The following is a 21437-nucleotide window of genomic DNA, read 5'->3' as shown; positions in this document are numbered from 1 at the left end:
CTACAAAGCTTGAGGCAGACTTGTTCACCAACCTATGCAGCAGACCCTTTATCATGCAGGCTGGTGCTCCAGGTTATAAGGAAGAACATTATCCCTTCTATTTTTGGAGCTGCAAATGTTTGGAAAGCAGGTTTGAAGTATGTATTGATGATGCCCTCTGTGCTAAAAGGAGGAAGGGAGCTGCCACAACAAATCCAGGGGTGGGGTTCCTGTTAGGTACCAAGGTGAGAACTCGTCTTAGCTGTTAGAGGAGGCTGCAGGGGTGAGGTCTGACACGGGGTCGCTGCAAGGAGAAGGGGCTGTTGTTCACTCAGCACTTAGCTAAATGGCTGCAGGGCTGCAAGGCAGAGGCTCTTGAACTGTCACCTGCAGATGGTGAGAGAATCTTTGCAAAACCACAGGGGTTTAGGCAAGGAGTCCTGTGTGTGTGAAACCCAGCGTCAGTGACACTGCTGTGTTCTGGGACCTGGGCTGCCTCTTCTCTGGACAGGAACTGGAGCTGGAAACACAGATGACTTTTATATATCACATTTTAACATGATAGCATGTGACTCTACACTCAGAGACATTGTCTCTGGTGCACCCACATCATTTTCTTTTGCCTCTGGCACAGCCTGACGAAGTCTTTTGGCCTGGAAACACAACTTCCACTCGTTGGTACTGCCTGCCTGGAAATGTGACTGGCTCCCAAGGCTAAATCTCTCTACATGTCTTCTTTTGCATTCTTTAGGAAAGCTGCTGGAGAACGTTTACACACTGTAAACAGAATGTATGAATGCAACCAAGGGACCAGAATCCAGTTCAATTGCATGGCAAATTTCTTGGCACGTATCACAGAGGCCCTGTCTGTGTACAGATCCACCTGCCATTTGTCATAACTTCAGATCACATTTTAAAAAATAAAATAAATCATGTGGCCAGAGGACTTGCTGCAAGGGAAGAGTGCTCATGCCTTGTACTCAGACATGGCAATGGTGTTAATGGGCCTGCAGGAAAGGGTCCTGCAGGCTTTCCAGACTCAGAGTAGATCCTCTTTTCCCTCTGTTCTCAGTGGGAGTTTAACTGCCTGAATCTCATGACTTTTCCTAAGCTTGCTCAGTTGTGGAGCAGGGAGTTGTGTTAGGGGAGAACTGCCACTTTCTGTCAACCATGTCATTAGCCAGCCTGGGGCACCTGACACTGCCACTTCTGTTGGATTGTTTTTGTTCCTGGCTCATGGACTAGGGCCTCTTCTGGAACCCAGGTTGGTTGTGTGAACCAAATTGTGTCAGCTCTGATACATCATCTCCTTAGTTCCTGCATTTTCCAGGTATCGTTTTTATAAATTTTACAAAAATTAAGCAATTTTTCTGCTCCTTGCCACCTTGTGGTCAAGGCTTTGGCCCAGCATCTGTGTGACATACAACTGTGTGTTATATGACTTTGACGACCTTTCAGACTCTCAGATGCACAACCCATTATTCTTCTACAGTGGCTCCAGCTGGATGAAGAGCTCATTTTCTTGGTTAAGAGCATAAGAAGAGTGCAAACTCACATTAAAGACCCACCTCTTCCCAGAAACCATTCTTTGAAGCAGGAAGAGGTTACTACCATGTTGCAAGGCCTGTTCAGTGGTGGCAGCAATAGCTGGAGGCTTTGTCAGGGAGTGCACACTCAGTCCTTTGGCTGTCGCAAAGTTCTTTGGTGACCGCCTCGCCTCGCCTCGCCTCGCCTCGCCTCGCCTCGCCTCGCCTCCCCTCCCCTCCCCTCCCCTCCCCTCCCCTCCCCTCCCCTCCCCCTCTCCTCTCCTCTCCTCTCCTCTCCTCTCCTCTCCTCTCCTCTCCTCTCCTCTCCTCTCCTCGGCACCCTCTTACCCTCTCCATACTCCCGGCTCCCAGGTCATAGCTTGACATAAACCTTATTAAAAACAACTGAACTGATGCGCAGCAACCAGGCTGTGGTATCCCTTGGAATCCCTGCACTGGGTCACAGCCACACTCCTGGGGGCCTGTTTCAGGATCCAACTGGGCTGGCTGGTGATCAGCTCACACTAGACGGAGTTTGTTGCAGCACCTGAGATGCTATATGGGACTACAAAGCTAGAAAAAACAGTGCTTTCACACAGCACTCTTCGCACAGCCTCCTTTCCTCATATGGATCTCTATCAAAAACTAAAACAGGAGGAAAGGACTCTCAAAAGGGAAGGTACCTTGTACTGGGTCCACTTGAAATGGATGTGTTGCGTGTGCACCAGAAAATTTCTTTGGCTTTACGCCAAATAGAGAGTTTCACTGTGACTTTTGACAATCTTTCAGCAAAGTCTCAAAGTCCAACAAAGTGGTTGTATGAAAAGTCATGGGAAGTTGAGCTTCAAGGACAAAGACCACTTTTCAAGCTCATGTTGCTGATCCTTTGTGCATAGCTGCTCTGAATGTTCAAACTCTACAGAAAAGATGAAATTTGAAGATCTCTTGTTGGAAACGGGTGGATTTGGGAGATTCCAGATTTTAATTTTGTCTATCCTCTGCCTCCCAAGAATCAACCTTCCCATGCATTTCTTGCTTCACAATTTTCTTGCAGCTACCCCCTCTCATCACTGTGCAATTCCACACCAAGAAGCATTTGTGAACCTCACCATGGAGGAAGTTCTGCTCATCAGCATCCCCCAGGAGCCTGACGGCACTTTCAGGTCCTGTGAGATGTTCTTACAGCCTCAGTTCCACTTGCTGTTCAATTCTTCTCTGCAACCAGAAAACAACTCCATTATCCAGCACTGCAAGCATGGATGGGTCTATGACCACTCGCAGTTCACCTCCACCATCTCCACACAGGTAATAGCTACTATATCTCAGTGTTTTGAGGAGCAGATGAAGAGGTGTTTGCTGGGTGCACAGAATCAGAGGGGAATCTCTGCATTTTAATCAGTGGAAATTTCTTAAAGAAGTTTTCCAGTATGGGGAAGTTCTCTGAAGCTCAGACTCAGCAACTAGCATTTCATTATTATTTGTATTTATTATTACCTCGCTTTGATTGTTAAAAGCTAGCATTTCTCATTATAAGCATCTTAATTTTTCCAGGTGATTGAGAGACTGGCGGGAGCCAGGGGTAAGAGACATACAGGATTTTCTCTGCTGGGGCCACAAAACATTTGCACAGGATTAAACTCTGCTAGGATTTCATAAGAGCCTGTTATTTCCTTTCTTGATTTTTCCAAACACTTTGAAACTTCTATTTCTTTGGCCACCTCTCCTCACTGATCTCCAGCTTCCCCCTCTTCTCCCCAAGATCATAGCGCCTCTCTTCTCTTACCACCAGTGTCTCTTGCTGTCAAGGCAAATATGCTCTCCCATGGCCTCCTGCTGAGATGCAGCATGGTGGCCAGCCATAACCTTGAGGCTGCCCAACGTCCATGCCCATCAAATATTAACCACCCTCCTTCTGAAATGCTTTGCTAGGGCTGACAGTGATATCTCTGGGTGTTAATGCTTTACTTTCCATGAGCAGTCCAAATCACAGGAGGTTATAGGGAAGGGGAAAATTTGGTCAGACAAAAGGGGCATGGTTGGGTTGGAAATGATAGTGGTGGCTGTCTCAGTGAGAGCAGGGCCAAGTCTTAACTTAGAGCTGCTGCCTGTGGGCACACAGGTGAGGGTTAGATGTACACCAGGTATGTACCTGATTTCTGCACTGTTTCAGGGAGAAAGGTGTAAAGCACCCTGGGAGAAAAGAGAGCGGAGGCGCACAAATGCTGAGCATGAATGCTGAGCGTGGAATCTCATGCACCCATGGCACTGTGGTCTCAGGACATAGTATCACAGAATTATAGAATCATTTTGTTTGGAAAAGACCCTCAAAATCATCAAATCCAACCCTTAACCCAATACTGTCAATAAACCACATCCCTTAAAATCTTATCTATGTGTCTTTTAAACACCTCCAAGGGTGGTGACTCAACTACTTCAGTGGACAGCCTGTTCCAATGCCTGACAACATTTTCTGTGACTGTTTCCTAATATCCAATCTAAATCTTCCCCTGGCGCAAATTGAGGCCACTTCCTCTCATCTTATTGCTGCCTGGGAGAAGAGACCAACACCCTCCACGCTACAACCTCCTTTCAGGTAGTTGTGGACAGTGATAAGGTCTCCCCTCAGCCTCCTTTTCTCCAGGCTAAACAGCCCCAGTTCCCTCAGCTGCTCCTCATAAGGCTTGTGCTCCAGATCCTTCACCAGCTTCATTGTGCTTCTCTGAACTCTCTCCAGCACCTCAACGTCTTTCTTGTAGTGAAGGGGGCAAAACTGTTCAAGGGACCAGGATTTTCTCTGGAGCCTTTTGCTCTTGCAGCAACAAAGGTTGCTCAAAGTCTGGCTGGCCTCACCAGGGAGGCTGCAAGGCTGGGTTGAAGATTAAACCAAGTTTTGCCAGGTTTGCACATACAGAAAACCTACTCTGCAGCTCGGCCACAGCATTCTGTAATGATTAGCGACATTTGCACCTCCAATAAAGTAAAATGATGCCATCAGGAACAAGCATTTGGTCTGACTTCTCCTCTGCCCTCCTTCCTCTGCGTGGACAACTTCAAAGGAAACTGGTCAGGGAAACGGTAACTGAATGTCAAAACCGCATTCTCTAAAAAAGGTTGAGGCACATCTTGCAGCTCATGGCACTGCTGCACCCTCCAAATTCCCATCTGACTAGGGCAGTCCCAGGAGCATGGCAGAGTGACACAGGGGAGATGAGCACCCAGGCAGGTTGAGAGCAGGACAGGAAAAAGAGGATCTGTCCATCATTAGCGGTACCCAGGAAATCTTTCTGATGCCCAAGAAGTGTTCACAGAAAGTAGATAGATAACTGGAAGGCCTCTGAGTTTTGCAAGATGCAACTTCACATTTTTCAGGACTCTGGCACTGTCCTATGGTCAGTTTAGTGCAGGATTCTACCCCTCAACCAGATTTAGCCTCTATAAATGGTAAGACACAGTGGCCAACCACCAGAGAGAGGCATTGTGAAAAGGTAGCACAGACTGATCTGGGAACTAAGTGTGATTTTGGCCTTGTGTTTCAGTGGGACCTTGTGTGCGAGCGGCGTGGACTTAACCAGGCAACGGCAACTTTCTTCTTCATTGGCGTCACGATAGGGGCTGTGATATTCGGATACCTCTCAGACAGGTTTGATCCCTTTCAGGCTGTTCCTCCAGGGCTTCATTTTCATGATGAGACCTACACAACCCTGTGACCTGAAAAAGGCAATCAGAGGGGCAGAGAAAAAAGAAAACGCAATCAAAAATCCAGCCTCTCACATGATAATTGGATTGAAGTTATACTGGGAAGCAATGCACTGGCTAAATGTTTCAACCAGTTAGCAGCCCACCAGAGGAGCAACTCTGACATTGGTTAGGAGTAAGATGCATTGCAACAGTGATCACAACAAGGAAAACTGGAAAAATCCAGCCTGTGAGACCAATTTCAGAAAAGACAACTGCCTAAAAAAAGAGAAAGCTGGTTAAAACAAAGCCAAAACAAGAGGCTAAAGGAGTTAACTACTTGTAACTTATATGGAAAATGGTTAAGGACATCCAAGTGAGGGGCTCAGAGCAAATGCATGCCAGATCTGGGGGAAAAAAAAAAAAAAAAAAAAGAAAAAGTCTCCAGAAAGCAAAAACTGACTCTGTCATTACTAGAGAAGCAAGGTAAAGGAGGTTATAAGAAGCAGAGAGGGATTCCTCGAGGAGGAGCTGAGGCAATGAGGAAAACAAGAAAAAACTGTTCTCTCTGGTTACATGTCAGAATGTGATAATTTAAACCTGAAAAAAGTCTGAGTAATAACCTAGAAAGGGCATCAATTAAGAATATTTTTGCAAACAGCAGGACCAGGAAGGCCACCAGAGAATACACAGTGCAGGCATAGACTCAGGATGTGCTCTTCACTGTACACTATTTAGTATTTAATGTCTGAGTTTCTGGTGCAGCAAACTGCTTCCTGAATTCCTTTCTCTTGGAGCAAAACAAGCATTACTGTACAACAAACTACAAAATCACTGCACAGCAGAGGGGAACAAGCTTCACAGTATGAAGCACTGAGGATGGGAAATTTTATCTTTGCATATAACAGTATACTTTTACAAGGACCCAAAACACCCGGTTGATCTTCAAACTGTGTGTCTTGGCTTTGTATCTAAAATTGCTTTATAGCACAGTTGGAGGGAAAGAAATTCAGAGACATGAAATGGAGCAGGACAAAATAAGGCAGAAGAGAAGATCTTTGCTTGAGCAATATGAAAAAATAACTTGTTTTTCAAAAGGATTGTGAGGGGGAAGAGCCAGATCAATGTGTAAAAGGAGCATCTGGAAATAAAAAGTCTGTAGACATAAGTGAGTTTTTCTGTGCAGTGAAAGAATATGTAGAGGCAGGTGTTGGAGCTGAAGCTTTGAAATAAGATGATAGAAGAAGGCATGGAAAAATAGACCTGGGGAATGCTAGTAAACTGCCAGGAGCAGAGAAAGGTCATTCTAGAGCTGTACAGGACCTTTGGGGTGAAATAGTAAGAAGCTACTCTGACAGATTGAATTAGTGGCCACATGGATAGATATGGCATACTAGTGAAGAATCAGCAAGATTTTGGAAGAGATTCATGCCTTACAAACATATTGGATTTCTTTGTGCTAACAGGCATTTGAACAGAAAATATACCATGCATATTGATTTCATGAAGTTTCCTTACCAAAGGCTCCTAAAGAAACTGAGCTGCCTTAGGATGAGAAGGAAGGTCTCTGCATAACTAGATAATAGATTAAAAGGTGTCATGCCTCCCTATCTTTCCTATGACCTCTTAAAAGCTAACAGAGAAGAGGTCCCACTTTTTTGTGCTAACAGTAATGCAGAGATTTTACCTCTAGTGCTCCAGGGTGAAAACTATATGGTTCTGGCATTTTGCTACAGTTCGGGTTCATTTTATTCTAAGTCCCTACAGACATTTGGCTTTGAAAACAAATTTGACAAATTTTACTCTAGTAATCCCTCCAACAACCTTCACTCTGGACATATAGATCAAATTTGAAGGAGAAGAGCTTCGACATTGGGTCCATCTATTTGAAACACCCTGTATATGCAAATATGTATTATTTCTTTATTGTCTGCTTTTTTCCAAACACTTGTTTTATACCTTGTCCTTGTACTGAATTAGCTATATGATGCTTTGGCAAACTTCCAGACTGGAATATTTATGAAAAATGGCTTTTTATTAATTTTTACACTTGGGCAGTTTGCTCCTTTTATTTTATTTTATTTTATTTTATTTTATTTTATTTTATTTTATTTTATTTTATTTTATTTTATACATTTAATCTTTCTGATGTTGTGCTTTCCAACCATTCCCTTTGAAGATAATTTTAACAGCATTATTTCTAGCACCATCCCTGTAGCCTTCAGTTCAATCCTGCCAGCTCACCTCTTGTTTCCCTAGCAGGTGGTATGAATTTGCTGAGAGAGTCTAGTAATGGGTCCATAAATACCTGCCTTGCACCCTGCAGGGAATCCTATGTTTTTTTCTTACTGTATTTTCAATAAATATCTTCATTTAAAAAAATGTTTTTTCTTTCTTAGGCAGTTACCCTATAGGAAACCAGATCCAGCTCTTGTGCATTTCTGAGTGTTTGCTGTTCTGACCCAGAGGCATTATAATGACTTTTGCAAACTGGCTCTGCTTAGATTTCGAAGCAAATCCAGCAAACTGCCTGGGCCTAAGCCACAGATTGTTTTTTCTCCAGAAGATTCATTAACTAGCTGCTGCATTAAGTCATTTATTATTATTTTCAGGAATGTAATTGTGACATTATATTTCAGCACAACACTTTTTTCCCCTGAAGCAATCATTCTTGCCACCATCCTTCTCAGGTGGCCACTAAGAGAGCCCTAATGCCAGAATCAGACCAGGATCTCAGTCCCTATAGACTGAATACTACCTGTTTACAGGGTTATTTTACTACTCCAGTTTAAACCTAAGCTTTACTCACATGCAGGGCTGATATCAGAAGACTGATACGTTGTGCTCAATTTTGATATTTAGATTCTCATAGGTTGTGTAGAAATACATACACACATATTTCTCTCTGTACGTGAGCGTACATGTGCATTTGCATGTAGTATATTTTCTGCATTTCTCCACACTCTCCACCTATGACTCTACACCAGGGGTAAGATGATCCTATAACTTCCAAAACCCCTGGGGAATGACCCCCTAGCAGATTCCTCACAGACCCTTTAGGACACCAGGGCTATTTGCATGTGTGGGCTGACAATGGTAAATCCTGACATTTTCCTTTGGGATCTTTGTTTTCCCTCCAAGGATCCGGGTGAAAGTGTCATGGTTCTCTGTCCTCCTTGAGACTGGTGGCAGTGGCTGGTCCTGAGTGATCTATGGGAGGAGGACGTTCTGAGACAGGCATGGAGTTCCAGACAGAAGGGTTCCAGAGGAGGTCACAAAAATTATCAGAGGACTGGAACACCTCTCCTATGAGAACAGGTCTTTCAGTAATTAAAAGATGTCTGTAAGAAAGATGGGGACAGACTTTTTAGCAGCGCTCGTTGTGACAGGACAAGGGGTAAAAGTTTTAAACTAGAGGGGACTTCCAGGCTAGACATGAGGAAGACAATTTTTTACAATAAGGGTGGTAAAATACTGAAACAAGTTGCCCAGAGAGGTGACAGATGCCCCATTCCTGGAGACGTTCAAGACCAGGCTGGACGGGGCTCTGAGCAACATGACCTAGTTGAAGATGTCCTTGCTCATTGCAGGGGGGTTTGGACTAGATGACCAGAGCCATTTTCTCCTCTCTGGGGTTTTGTATCTTGCACTCTTTGTAGACTGGAAAATATTTTCATTTTCCTTTCTTGAGCCCCTGGTTTGCCCCACTTTAAACCCTGCTCCTGGGACAGATTACCAGCCACTGTAACCCAGCCTGTACTTATGGCAGGTTTGGACGGAAAGCCATGCTTCTGCTCTCGCTTCTGTGTTCTGCCGTATTTGGGACGCTGAGTGCTGCCTCCGTCTCCTACAGCATGCTGGCCATCACAAGGACCCTCACCGGGGTGGCTCTGAGCGGTGTCTCTCTTATTGTATTGCCTTTGGGTAAGTATGTGGGGTGTGTGTGGGAGCCCAGTTGTAGAGGGGGACTTCTGACAGGCAGTGTCTAACAGACAGACACATGTCTACCAGACAGGACAGAGCAAGTAGGAACAGCAGTTTGGAAATCATTATGCATGCAATTTCACTACAGACAACCAGAAGAACATCCCCCTTGTGAATATCCAAAAACGGCAGTTTTCTGTTAGTCTAATTAATGCTAATTAATGCTAATTAATGCTAATTAAATAATGGTCTACCCTAAATATAACAACTACTTATTTTTGCTTCTGTTGCAACATTAACACTTGCAGCCCATGCTATGCAATTCCTGTTAAGGATCATCAGTAGCACAATAAAAGCCACAGACCAAGGTATCTGCCCCTTTCCTCTGATACTGAGATCTCACCCTTCAAACACACTCCACTGAGAAAATTCATCAGCATTGCCATGTCCTCAGCAGAAGGAGGATGGTGTGTCATTTGCAGGGTGTTTCTACCTCCCCAGTCTTGAGTTTGCTTACAGTTGTTTCCATATGTGCCCAATCTTTATTTTTAGAAGAGATGAAGGGAAAGAACCACACATACATGCACAAAAACAAACAAGCAAACAAACAAAACAAAACAAAAACCAAACAAACAAAAACAGAGCTAGGCAAAACTGATGCTGAAAAATTTAGGAAATTATATAATCAAAACAAGCTCCAAACTTCAGTGTACCACAGAGAGCTCTGGATTAGTTTTGTAGATACAGATGGGACATACTAGGCAAGGCTCATTGTACCCAAGAGCAAGTTACGGGTGCAGCAAAATTTTCCAGGATTTTTGCAGATACAGCCAAAATCAAGCTAAAATGGCTTCAGTACTGGAAAAGTCCACACAAGACCTGACAAATCCCAAGGCCTGCTATGTTTTTTTGCTGTTATAAAGGCTGATGCCTGCAAGACCAAGTAGAGCTTGGGAGGGACATTCTGATTGTTAGAGGTTGTAGGAAGATGACCAGAGCTATGGAGAAAAACTGGCTTCCAGTTCACACGCAAAAACAAGGAGACGACCATCTATTCTGGCTTTACATGTATCTACTCTAGGTAGATTCCACATGGATGACAATTCATCTGAAGAGATTTCTTCAATCTGCAATAATGAATGAGCAGAGGAATGGGAAACTGTGCAGGCAAGATTTTTAGAGGAAAAAAAATCTGTTTGATGAAGAAGACTATTTGAATGCTAATGAATAGGATTTTTTAAAAAGTAATACCTGAGGTGTTTTTAACATTGTTTCTTACTATATGTCCAGTATTTCTTATTTAGGGCTTTATTTTAGTTGCTTACAGCTTTGCAAGAGGCTAAGTATTGCAGATGAACATTTTTAAAGTGTCAGATGTTGGTCAAACAGTGGAATTCTCCCAGAGATGACCAGAGACGTTACCTCATCTTGCTTTTGTTAAAAAGCCCTGCAGACACTTTTCTGGAGAAGTCCTCTGTATCCCAGCTGAACACTGCCTCCCTCTTGCAGGGATGGAGTGGGTGGACACACAGCACCGCACCTTCTCTGGGATCCTGACTAGCACCTTCTGGAGCATTGGGAACATGCTGCTGGCCATGGTGGCATACTTGGTGCGAGAATGGCACTGGTTATTACTAGCCGTAACAGGACCCTGTCTTCTGAGCTTTGTCTGCCTATGGTGAGTGCAGTGACCTGCAGCCAGATGGCTGGTGGGGATGGGAGAAGGCTGGGATTTGTCTCCTCTGCTCTGAGAGCATAGCAAATGTTGCATAACTAATCACAGCATCACAGAATGGTTGAGGTTGGAAGGTACCTCTGGAGATCATCTAGTCCAACCCACCTGCTAAAGAATGTTCACCTACAGCAGATCACACAGGAATGAGTCTAGGCTGCTTTTGAATGTCTCCAGAGAAGGCGATGCCACAACCTCTCTGGGCAGCCCATTCCAGTGCTTCATCATCCTCAAAGTGAAGAAGTTTCTCCTTGTGTTTAGATGGAACATCCTATGTTTCAGTCTGCGCCTGTTGCCCCTCATCTTATCATCAGGCACCACTGAAAAGAGTTTGGTCCCATCTTCTTGACACCAACCCTTGAGATATTTATGAGCATGAATAAGGTCCCATCTCAGCCTTCTCTTCTCCAGGATGAAGAGACCCACCTCTTTCAGTCTTTTTTCAAAAGAAAGATGTTCCAGACCACTAATTATATTTGTAGGTCTCCGCTGGATTCCCCTCAGTAATTCCTTGTCCTTCTTAAACTGTGGACCCCAGAACTGGACACTACTCCAGATGTAGCCTCACCAGGGCAGAGTAGAGGGGGAGAAGAACCTCTCTTGACCTACTGGTCACACTCTTCCTAATACACCCCAGGACACCATTGGCCTTCATGACCATAAGGGCACACTGCTGGTTCATAGTCAACCCATTTTCCACCAGGACTCTCGAGCCCTTCTCTGCAATGCTGCTTTCCAACAGGTCCTCATCCTAGAATCAGATCCAGCAACCCCAAGAAGAGCAGGCCTCGTCTGTGTCCCACCCTTGGATTGCCCAGGCATGGTAGCTCTTGAAAAATAGAGTGGCTTGGGTTTCATCTCCTCACCTCCAACAAGGCCAGGAGCCAAGGTCTCACCACAGCTTTGGGGACAAGGAGAAAGCAGGATTGGGGCTGAGGCCACGCATTCAGGGGACAGGTTGCATTTCTGTCCGTACCTCATTGGGGAGGTTACCTTTGTCACCAGTTTTTCCATATGAGCCAATGACATTTGCAAAGCAGGTCAGGAGCGTTTACCTCTGCGCTTTCCATTGCCATTCTCAGCTGTGTATCCATCCTGATGGACCAAATACATTCTCTTTCTGTGGGCTATTTCCCTCCTGTAGCTGTATTTAAGAAACACCTGACATCTCCTAAGCCTTACAATGGGAGAGGGTTCATTTAATCAAAGAAACTGATTTTCCTTTTTGTTTTTTTAACACGTAGTAACACAGAATAGAATATAGGATTGATTCACTGATCCTGTGACTGTAATGTGAAGTGTACTGGATCAACTTATTTGATAATCCAAAGCAGTCCTTTGTATAAGAAGCTCCATTTCCTGGATGGACAAAAGTCCTGTGTTGCAATAAGCATGCAGGTATTCCCACAATTGCCTCTTTGAAAACATTCAGAAATGGGGATCTGAGGTGTCCCCTACCTTATGGTGGTGGTTTAGTGCCTCTTGGACAATGGTGTGGTGCTGGACCACACTGCAAAATCACAGACGTGACTCTCAGGTCAATGGGTAGCTCTTGCTGGAAACCATGCAGAATAAGCTCTGATTGTTAGACACACACGCCCAAAAATCATATGCACAATTGCTGAGCATAAAGAGTGATATCTGAATGCTAAAAGTGCCTTTCAGCTGCCATCAAATAAGCTTCCAGAGACTATGGTTTTCCTGCTTCCTAAGTCTGTCCATCAGCATGAAGCAGTAGGTTAAATAGATGCACAGATCTAGCACAAAAAATCTTAAATAATACTTATGAAAAATGGGATATAAACTGAGGTTGTTAATCAATGGCTCAAAAAAGATATGTGGTTTTACTGGTGATGAGGATTTTCTGGCAAAAGTAACAGCTGATATTTCACCGTACAAGTACAATACAACAAAAATATGTGTTCTGCTGACTTTTTTAGTTTGAGTTGTTTTGCTCTTTTTCCAGGACTACAAGCCATAAAAAATGGAGTCCCGTGAAGTGCTGAAATTCACAGATACGTTTGGATCCACCTTTCCGACAATAGCTGTTAGGATTTTTTTTCTCTTATGTTAATGCCTTTAATGGAGATTAGTTTTCCAATAAGTCATACTGTAGTTTGATCAAACTTCAAGCACCCACGTGGTAGATAATTAGAAGTCCCTGAGGTGTGGAATCAAAATCTAATTCAGCGTACTTTGTAGATATTGTTGACAAAATGTCGGAACTGAGTTGAGAATTTAGACAACCAAATGACATAATATTATACTCTGGGTGTGGTGGCAATAAGTGCAAAACGTCATATTTCATTCTTTATATTTCCCAAGGTTCACTGGGTGCCTTATGGGAAGGGGTCAAAAAACTTTCCAGAAAAACAGTTCTGCAAATTTTTTTTATCTACACATACTTTTGAGCTACTGCTTAAATAGTGACAGCAGTTGTTCGTTAGTTTTATTGTAATCTGATTTAGGGCACATTAATCACCAACAGCTTACAGGGATCCGGTCTTGGACTGCTCCAGTGGGAGACTCCAGTGAGAGATTTTGATAACTGTGTGACCTCAGTAGACATCATACCCACATTCAAGGTTGTAATCTTTCCACTGACTGAAAGTCTCCTCTCAGGGGACAGACTTGGGTAGCAGAAGGTAACCACTGTGGGAAATTTCCAATGTCTTCTAGACTCTCATCCTGACAGCTTCTGGCCTGGGAAACTCTGGGCCAAACAGGGTCATGTAGCAAGGAATTGCAACCAGATGCGAGATGAGAAAGAAGTCCAAGGAGAGGGAGTGGCAGATGCTAGCTTCTGACAAGTGCTGTGTCTTTTGCTGGAATAGACAGAAACATAAAAGTCACAGAACTCCTACCCTACACAAGTCTGCTAAGCAGGCCTCTCTAGAGCTGCTACTTAGCTCTACAGCAGCTCAATGAGTAACATAGATACTTCTCTGGGGGTAACAGCCACAATGATTCAGGCCCCAGCTGACTGTCTTGTGCAGAAGGCTTTGATTATTGTGAAAAACAAACCATTTTAGCAATTAACAAAGTAAGTACAGAGCCCATTAAATCCTTTCTACATAGTAATTTTTTATATCACAGAACCATGGAATGGTTTGGGATGGAAGGCACCATAAAGATCATCTACTTCCAAGCCCCCTGCCATTGGCAGGGACACCTTTCACCAGACCAGGTTGCTCACAGCCCCATCCAACCTGGCCTTGAACACTTCCAGGGATGGGGCATCCACAGCTTCTCTGGGCAGCCTGTTCCAGTGCCTCACCACCTTCATGGCAAATAATTTATTTATTATATCTAATCTAAATCTACCATCTTTTAGTTTAAAGCAATTATCCCTTGTGCTGTAATTACACATCCCTGTAAAAAGTCCCTCTCCAGCTTTCCTATAGGCACCCTTTAGGTACTGGACAAAGTTTAAAGACTCCCAAAAAGCATGAAACACTCTGGGGCCAATTTTAATTGAGCAGTGTTTGCAACTTCAACCTGCTCAGAAAATTCAAGCTTTGATCAAACATCTCATGATAACAATTTTGGCTAGACATACTTCAATTAGCAGACTGTACTCCTTTAAGGGTAGTAGAGCATGTATTTGTAACAAGGGTCTCCCATTACTCTTATTTTCATGCACCTCATTTACTGTTTTTAGCTGGGGTTGAAGTCTCATACAGGAGACCCTCTCTCTTTGGCCAGGGCTGTGCATGTGGGGGGGAAAACATGGAGCACCAACAGGAACACTGTCTTCTCTCCTCGTACCAGGTGGGTCCCTGAGTCTGCCCGGTGGCTAATTGCCAACAGCAAAGTGAAACAAGCTCATAGGCATCTGCTTAGATGTGCAAGAATGAATGGAAGGAAAGACTTCACTATCTCACCCGAGGTGAGGAACTGAAGATACAGAGACATGTTTTTCCTCTCCCGTTTTCTTTCCCTCCACTTCTATTTGATATCTGAAACCTTCACCTTGCAGTGTGAACTGTGTGGCACTGTGGTCCACAGGGTGCCATGCTCCATTTTACTCTAGAAAGCAGCTACATCCACTCCCAGAGAGACAACAGCAGCTCAGCACCCAAAGGCCAGAAATTCCCTTCATTAAGTGGAGCGTCTTTCCATTCATTATTGCCATGACAAGTGTTAAAGAAATGTTCTTGACCCTAGGTTTCCTGTAGGATAGTCTCAGACATCTGTGCTTAAAAATTATAATTTAATAAAAAATGTAAAAAGCAAGTTACAGCAAAGAAACAGTCTGGACTGGGTGCCTCTCAAAGGAAGGGACCCTGAGACAAAAGAGGCTCGGGCTTTTAAACCTGTAGTTTCCTTCCAGGATTTGACCAGGACCCAGGCTGAAACTTGTAAGCTGCCAACTCTAATGGCAGAGTTTGTGCTGGAAGCCCTTGGTGCCTGAGAGAAGATAGAAAAGAAGACAATCCAAGTATACAGCTTTTGAGAAACATATATTTGGTTTCAAATTGTCTGAGTCCATTCATTATTTCTGCCCAGGTTTGGTAGCCCAAAGAGCATTTCTTAAGGTGAAATTCCTATATCCTTGTAAGAAGCAGTTCTGATTCTCAACAAGGTTATAGGTAGATATCTAGTCCAAGATAATCTAGTTTCTAATATTAATTTTGCCAATTGCTTCTTTAAGGTCTGGTTCATCCTTTATACTTTTCCAGGTGAAAGGGAATACCAGGGGGTGTGAAAATCCCAAGATGTCTCCAAACTGTCCATTAGTCTTTGCAGTACCCTTGAGGTAAAATGTCCCCCTTGGTCTGCGTCTGTATTTTCCGCTATTCCATATCTAAGAATAATTTGTTCTAAAAATCACTTTTGCTACCACTGCCGCCATGGCAATGCTCAGAGGGAAAGCTCTTAACCACCCAGTAAGGTGATCTACCAACACTAGCAAATATTTAGTTCACCCAACTGCAGGTAATTCCATGAAATAAACTTGAATATTTTGAAAGAGTTGTAAACTTGGACTCTGCCCTCCTGCACGCTGCTTTCTAAGTGCCTCTTTATTTGCTTTTTTACAAACCACAGATCTTTCACAAATTTGCTTGGCTATAGTATACATTTCAGTACACCCATATTTTCATAACACTGTGTCACACATTGCTGTGTTCCCCAATGACTCTCCTGATGTAAAATTGCTAATACCTCCCTCATGGTGTGCTTATTTAACATTTCTCTACCATCTGGGAGTACCCATTTCCCATTCTGTTCCCTGGCTCCTAATTCTTGGAGGACTTCTTTTTCTTTTTCATTGAAAACTGGAATTTCTTGTGAGGCCAGGACCTCAGGCGTGAGATAATTTATGGTTATTACTTCAGGTTTTAAGGCTGTTTCTCAGGTCATTTCATCTGCTAAGCGATTTGCCCTGACACAAAAGGAGTTTCCCCCGTGATGTCCATTAACGTGTTCTACAGCCACTTCTATCGGTGACATCAGGTTACGTAACACTTGTCCAACTAGTTCTTCCTGAACCAATTATTTCCCTTTGCTATTAATTAGACCCCATTCTTCCCAAATTTTCCCAGCTAGCTTAGGTACAGCTGCCTGCATTGTAGACCTACAGTTGTGTGGATCTCTTGCATCTCAGCTAGTGAGTAGAACTTACCAATTCTCCTGGTACTTACCCCTAATTCAGTTGCTGAAAGACTTCGTGAATAAGCACTCTCTTCTTCCTTATGGGCAGGGCACACTTCTCATTGTGTGACTGTTTCACATATTCTGTATTTATATAAACAGATGTATAAGTAATCACACTTCATATAAATGCACTCAGAATAAAGCATGCAGCTCACTGTTAGCTCGTGCCTGTGACCTGACACAACAGCAGACAACCACAAGGGGAAGAGGCTGGAACTGGTCAATGCTGACTTTGCTAACATCATGGTCTGCTGTTTTTCTGCAACCCTTCCTGCCACATGGGTTATGTTGGTAGGGCAGGAGAAGGGGCCATGGGAAGAAAAAGAGGTCTAAAACAGTAGGGAATTTATAAAGTTGTAGGAAGACATGCCTCTGATAATGTATGCCCAGAGAATGGTTCTGTAATAAGAACATATTGAAAATGCAAGGTGGAGCTGGAAATGGCAAGGGCACAGGCCTCAGCCTATCTAAGGTTTCATGTCTGTTTCCTAAATGTACAGCAGCTGAGCTATTTCCTTCTTTCCACCTCTCCCAGGCCCTCAGAAAGATGGCAACAGACAAAAATCCAGGAGAGAGTTACTCCTACATCAGCTTGTTCAGGACACCAGTTCTGCGGAAGATCTCTCTGTGTTCTGGGTCTGTCTGGTAAGCAGTGTCACTTTGCACAGGGAAGTTGTCCTGCAGTTCCCCATCTGGATTTCCCTAATCCCCATCTCCACACACTCCTTGCAGGTTTGGTGTTGCCTTCTCTTATTATGGCATGAGCATGAACCTAACCGGCTTTGGGCTCAACATGTATCTCTCCCAGTTTGTCTTTGGCATCATTGAGATTCCAGCTAAGATGATGATGTATGTGCTGGTGAACAGAGTTGGACGACGGCAGAGTCAGGCGTGGACACTCATCCTGACCGGACTATGCATAGGAGCCAACATCATCATTCCCAAGTGTAAGCCGCTCTTCTGCTATATGCAGTAGATGCTAAAGGGGAGTTTCCACTTTGTGCGGTGCTAGAGAAGGAGAACGGTAGATCTTATCCATAGGTAAGTCTGTATGGAGATGTTATCCTCCTAGAAGAGCAACTGTAGGACAAGGTTGCTAATGTGGGCTAGCCCTAATATCCGGTAGAAACAAATAGTCTTCAGCCACTGTGTCTAGTAAAGGTCCAGTGATGGCAAGGTGAGGTAGTTATTTTTATTATAGACATTGTCCAATAGGAAATGTTGGGAGTTTTCTTTCACCAGTTTAGCTCCCAGTTGCGCTAATGGTTGCCAAACTTACTGAACCAGACTTTGGAGACAACAGCTCCAGGACTATGAAGCTCCTTGTTTTGTCTGTGAGAGCACTGAACCTTCTTTCTTGTAGCTGAGGCCACAAGAAGCTTCTTCCTAGAGGCTGCTTTTGACCATTGTCATAAATGTCTTTTCTTTCCTCCTAGCCTTCACCTCCTTGCGCTCTGTAATAGCCATTATGGGCAAAGGTTTATCAGAAGCTGCATTCACTGTTGTCTTCTTGTACACCTCTGAGCTCTACCCCACCGTCCTGAGGTAAGAGGTGTCACTTGCCTGGGTACACAACCAGAACCTCGGTGGGATGTCAGCCTCAGGCCTTCCACATCCACACAGCAGGGCGTGCTGCTGAGTAGACTGCAGGACTGATGCCTTCCTTGACTCTAGAAGCAGCAGGTTCTAGGGATTACACATACTCACAAGAAAGCTACACCTTTTTTACCTGAGTTTTGTGTGGTTAAGTTACATTGGTAGAAAGATGTACTGAAAAGAGAGGAATATTCCATGTGGAAAGATTTTTGAACTCTGTAAGGCATCTGTGCTTAGTGAAGTCTTAGCTCCCTGTGATAATCTGTCAATAACTGTTAAAAGACCCCGGAACTAATAATTTGAAATATCAAGTTTTATACAGGAGACATACTTCTATGGGTTTGAAAGTCTTCTGAACATCAAATTATATTAAAGCAGGAATTAACTCGCCTTTCAGGAGGAAAAAGAGGGCTTATTTGAAATATCTGGGTAATTGTGACATAAAACCAGATGTACCATCAGCATAATTCGGCATAGAGCTAACACTCGTGAATGCAATTGTTCCACTGTTTTTTGGGGGGTTTTGGGGTTGTTGTTTTTTGTTTTTTGTTTTTTTTTTTTTCTTTTTGTGAAAGTCTGAAAAAAACCTCATGGATAACAGCAGGGTTTGTGGCTTACTCCACCTCTGTTCCTCCCTGCCCAGAATACCCTTCTTTGCCATATAGTCCTTTAACTTCCACTGGTCTGTTGTACGTGGGTAATGATGCATATTTAAACTGGAGTGGGCACACTAATCTGCTCTTTTCTTCTCAGATATGTTTCTTTCTTTACATGCTCAAAGACATTGACAAGTAAACACAAAAATGTAGGTTCCTTCTGCAGTACTTTGCATATGCACAAGTAGGTCCTCGAATCCCTGTTAGTGTGAAATACTACCACTCCCTGAAAATTAGTAAGTGAAATAGGTCCCAGATCTTATTATTGGCCTCTTTGTGCTCTCACAGGCTTGCAGCTACAGCAGGATCAAAAGTATCTCTACTGCATGCCACCTGCCTAGAAGTACATGGGAAAAGGAGAGATTGAGGTTTGCTCTCAGCAGATCGGAGGACTTATTAGGTGATGGGTAGAAAACGCACTCAGGGTTTTAGACATTAAAAGCAGAAACAAGTTTAGAGCAGGTATTTTTAGTGTGTAACTGTAGATTCTTTCTCATAATAGACACAAACCTATTTCTCACAGCAGCTGTGGTTGCTGTCTGGGAAATATAAAATTGGAGAAATACATGAAGTAAACAAACAAACAAACAAAAACGAAACCAAAATGACAACCTAGGAAAAGCCTGGTAGGGGAAAAACCTGAGAGGAAAAAGACCTCACCACTCAGAGAAAAATAAGGGGAAAGGTCAGAGGTTTTGCATTTTTTCCCAAGGTCTGATATGAAAGAAGTACCTCTCTCTCATGGTGGTCTGCATGACCATGGTGTCCTACCTTTTCCAGGCAGAATGGGATGGGGTACACCTGCTTCATGGCACGCATTGGCGGGGCTTTGGCCCCCCTCATGTTTCTGCTGGATGAGGTATGGAGATCTCTGCCCGAGGTGACGTACTGTGGTGTAGCAGTGTTCTGTGGGTCAGTGGCCTTCCTGCTCCCGGAGACACTCAACAAGTGCCTGCCCGAGGGCATCGAGGACATCGAGAAAACACAGTAAGTCAGCTCCATCCTGCCCTGCACACATAGTCTGTCAAAAGAGGCAGGAGAGGCAGGGGATCATCCTTCTCTGCTGCCTGTAATTCCCTGCCTGTGGGTGGCAGCGGAAGAGGGAGAGCCCAGTGGGTATCTGGGCTGTCAGGCTTCCTGTTCTTCTGTCCAGCAGCCCAAATGTGCCTTCTTTGCACGTCTTGGCTTGGGGAAGAGTGGCTACAGAGCTGCCTGGAAGAAAAGGAACTATGGCTGTTGGTAAACAGTAGCTGAACATGAGCCAGCAGTGTGCCCAGGTGGCCAAAAAGGCCAACAGCATCCTGGCTTTTATCAATAACAGTGTGGCCAGCAGGATTAGGAAAGCAATCGTCCCCCTGTGCTTGGCACTGGTGATGCTGCACCTCGAATACCATGTTCAGTTTTGGGCCACTTGCTACAAGAAAGACATTGAAGTACTAGAGAGAGTTCAGAGAAGGGTGATGAAGGTTGTGAAGAGTCTGGAGCACAAGACTGATGAGAAACAGTTGAGGGAACTGGGGCTGTTTAGCCTAGAGAAAAGGAGGCTGAGGGGAGACCTTATCGCTGTCTACAATTACCTGAAAGGAGGTTGTAGCATGAAGGGTGTTGGTCTCTTCTCCCAAGTAGCAAGTGATAGGATGAGAAGAAATGTCCTGAAGTTGCACTAGGGGAGGTTCAGATTGGATATTAGGGAACATTTCTTCCAGGAAAGGGTTGTCAGGCATTGGAACAGGCTGCCCAGGGAAGTGGTAGAGTCACCATTCCTGGAGCTGTTTAAAAGACACACAGATGAGATTCTTAGGGACGTGGTTTAGTGCTAGAGTTAGGTTAACAGTTGGACTTGATGATCTTGAAGGCCTCTTCCAACCAAAATGATTCTATGATTCTTTTCTTCCAGAGAGAAAGGGCTTCCACAAATCAGCGATCCTGAGGGCATGCCGCTACAGTCTCTGCTGAAGTGAGGGGACTCCGTGGGACAGCCACTGTGTAGGACTGCAAAACTAAGCTGTGCTCTGACCTGCCAATAAATGAACCTTTAGTGTTTTCCCAGTATCTCTCTGCAGGGAAGTAGGGCTGAGGACGCTGGAGGAAGGAGGCAGATTACAAAACCAGCTGGAATGAGGTAACCCCATGTTGTAGCATGGCCAGGAACAAGAATGCACAGGTCTAACAGGGTATGGAAATAAAGGCACCCTGGGCTAAGCTCTTGCAATCTTTGACCTTGTTGGACTAGCAGCACCTTTCAGATCACTACACAGCTTTCCAGAAACTATAATCCATTGGTTTACATGCCACAAGAAATGCAATGCAGAAATAAAAAATACCAAGTGTGAATCACACAAAACCAAATAATCTCAAATAAATCTAACTGCATGGTGGATAAAACATATACTATAGCTACAAATATTTATTGATTTTGGAAATGGTCTGAAGGTTTTCCACACTGAGGCTCAAAGCCAGCAAAAAGTACATGCAGGATTCTCACTGAGAATGGGACAACTGCAAGCCTTTGTCCCATGTAAATAAAGAAGAAAAAAGCTTTTGTGGATTATTTAAATAAATTGTGTATGCAAGAAGTATCCTTTAAGATAAAAAAAAATATAACAACAACAACAAAAACCCAAACAAACAACTAAACAAAAAATCTTGCTACAGGAACTCTTGCATGGAATATTGAATAATTTATTACTG

General features: G+C 43.8%; 1 protein-coding gene across 2 annotated transcripts; it reads left to right on the top strand.

The window, feature by feature from the left end:
- The first annotated feature begins 1865 nt into the window (after window positions 1–1865).
- SLC22A7 (solute carrier family 22 member 7) lies at window positions 1866–21135 on the top strand. Of its 2 annotated transcripts, XM_005512038.3 has the most exons (10): window positions 1876–2810; window positions 5042–5145; window positions 8950–9104; window positions 10614–10782; window positions 14608–14725; window positions 17030–17139; window positions 17227–17441; window positions 17931–18039; window positions 19527–19733; window positions 20644–21135. In XM_005512038.3, exons 1-10 carry the CDS (start codon window positions 2433–2435, stop codon window positions 20705–20707), a joined length of 1629 nt encoding a protein of 542 aa, XP_005512095.1. In that variant the 5' UTR covers window positions 1876–2432; the 3' UTR covers window positions 20708–21135. The 2 variants fall into 2 exon arrangements, with proteins under 2 accessions (XP_064915102.1, XP_005512095.1); XM_065059030.1 differs by lacking the exons at window positions 5042–5145; window positions 10614–10782 and having other exon boundaries at window positions 1866–2810.
- The last annotated feature ends 302 nt before the right edge of the window (window positions 21136–21437 follow it).

Source organism: Columba livia, chromosome 3 (assembly GCF_036013475.1).
Source record: "Columba livia isolate bColLiv1 breed racing homer chromosome 3, bColLiv1.pat.W.v2, whole genome shotgun sequence".
NCBI lineage: Eukaryota > Metazoa > Chordata > Aves > Columbiformes > Columbidae > Columba > Columba livia.
This window is presented reverse-complemented; position numbering and strand designations above follow the sequence as displayed.

Coding starts and splice junctions, on each gene's coding strand:
- SLC22A7 (XM_005512038.3), top strand. CDS start 2,433: ATGAAATTTGAAGATCTCTTGTTGGAAACGGGTGGATTTGGGAGATTC. Junction 18,040..19,526: donor CTCTACCCCACCGTCCTGAG/GTAAGAGGTGTC, acceptor TACCTTTTCCAG/GCAGAATGGGATGGGGTACA. Junction 19,734..20,643: donor GAGGACATCGAGAAAACACA/GTAAGTCAGCTC, acceptor CTTTTCTTCCAG/AGAGAAAGGGCTTCCACAAA.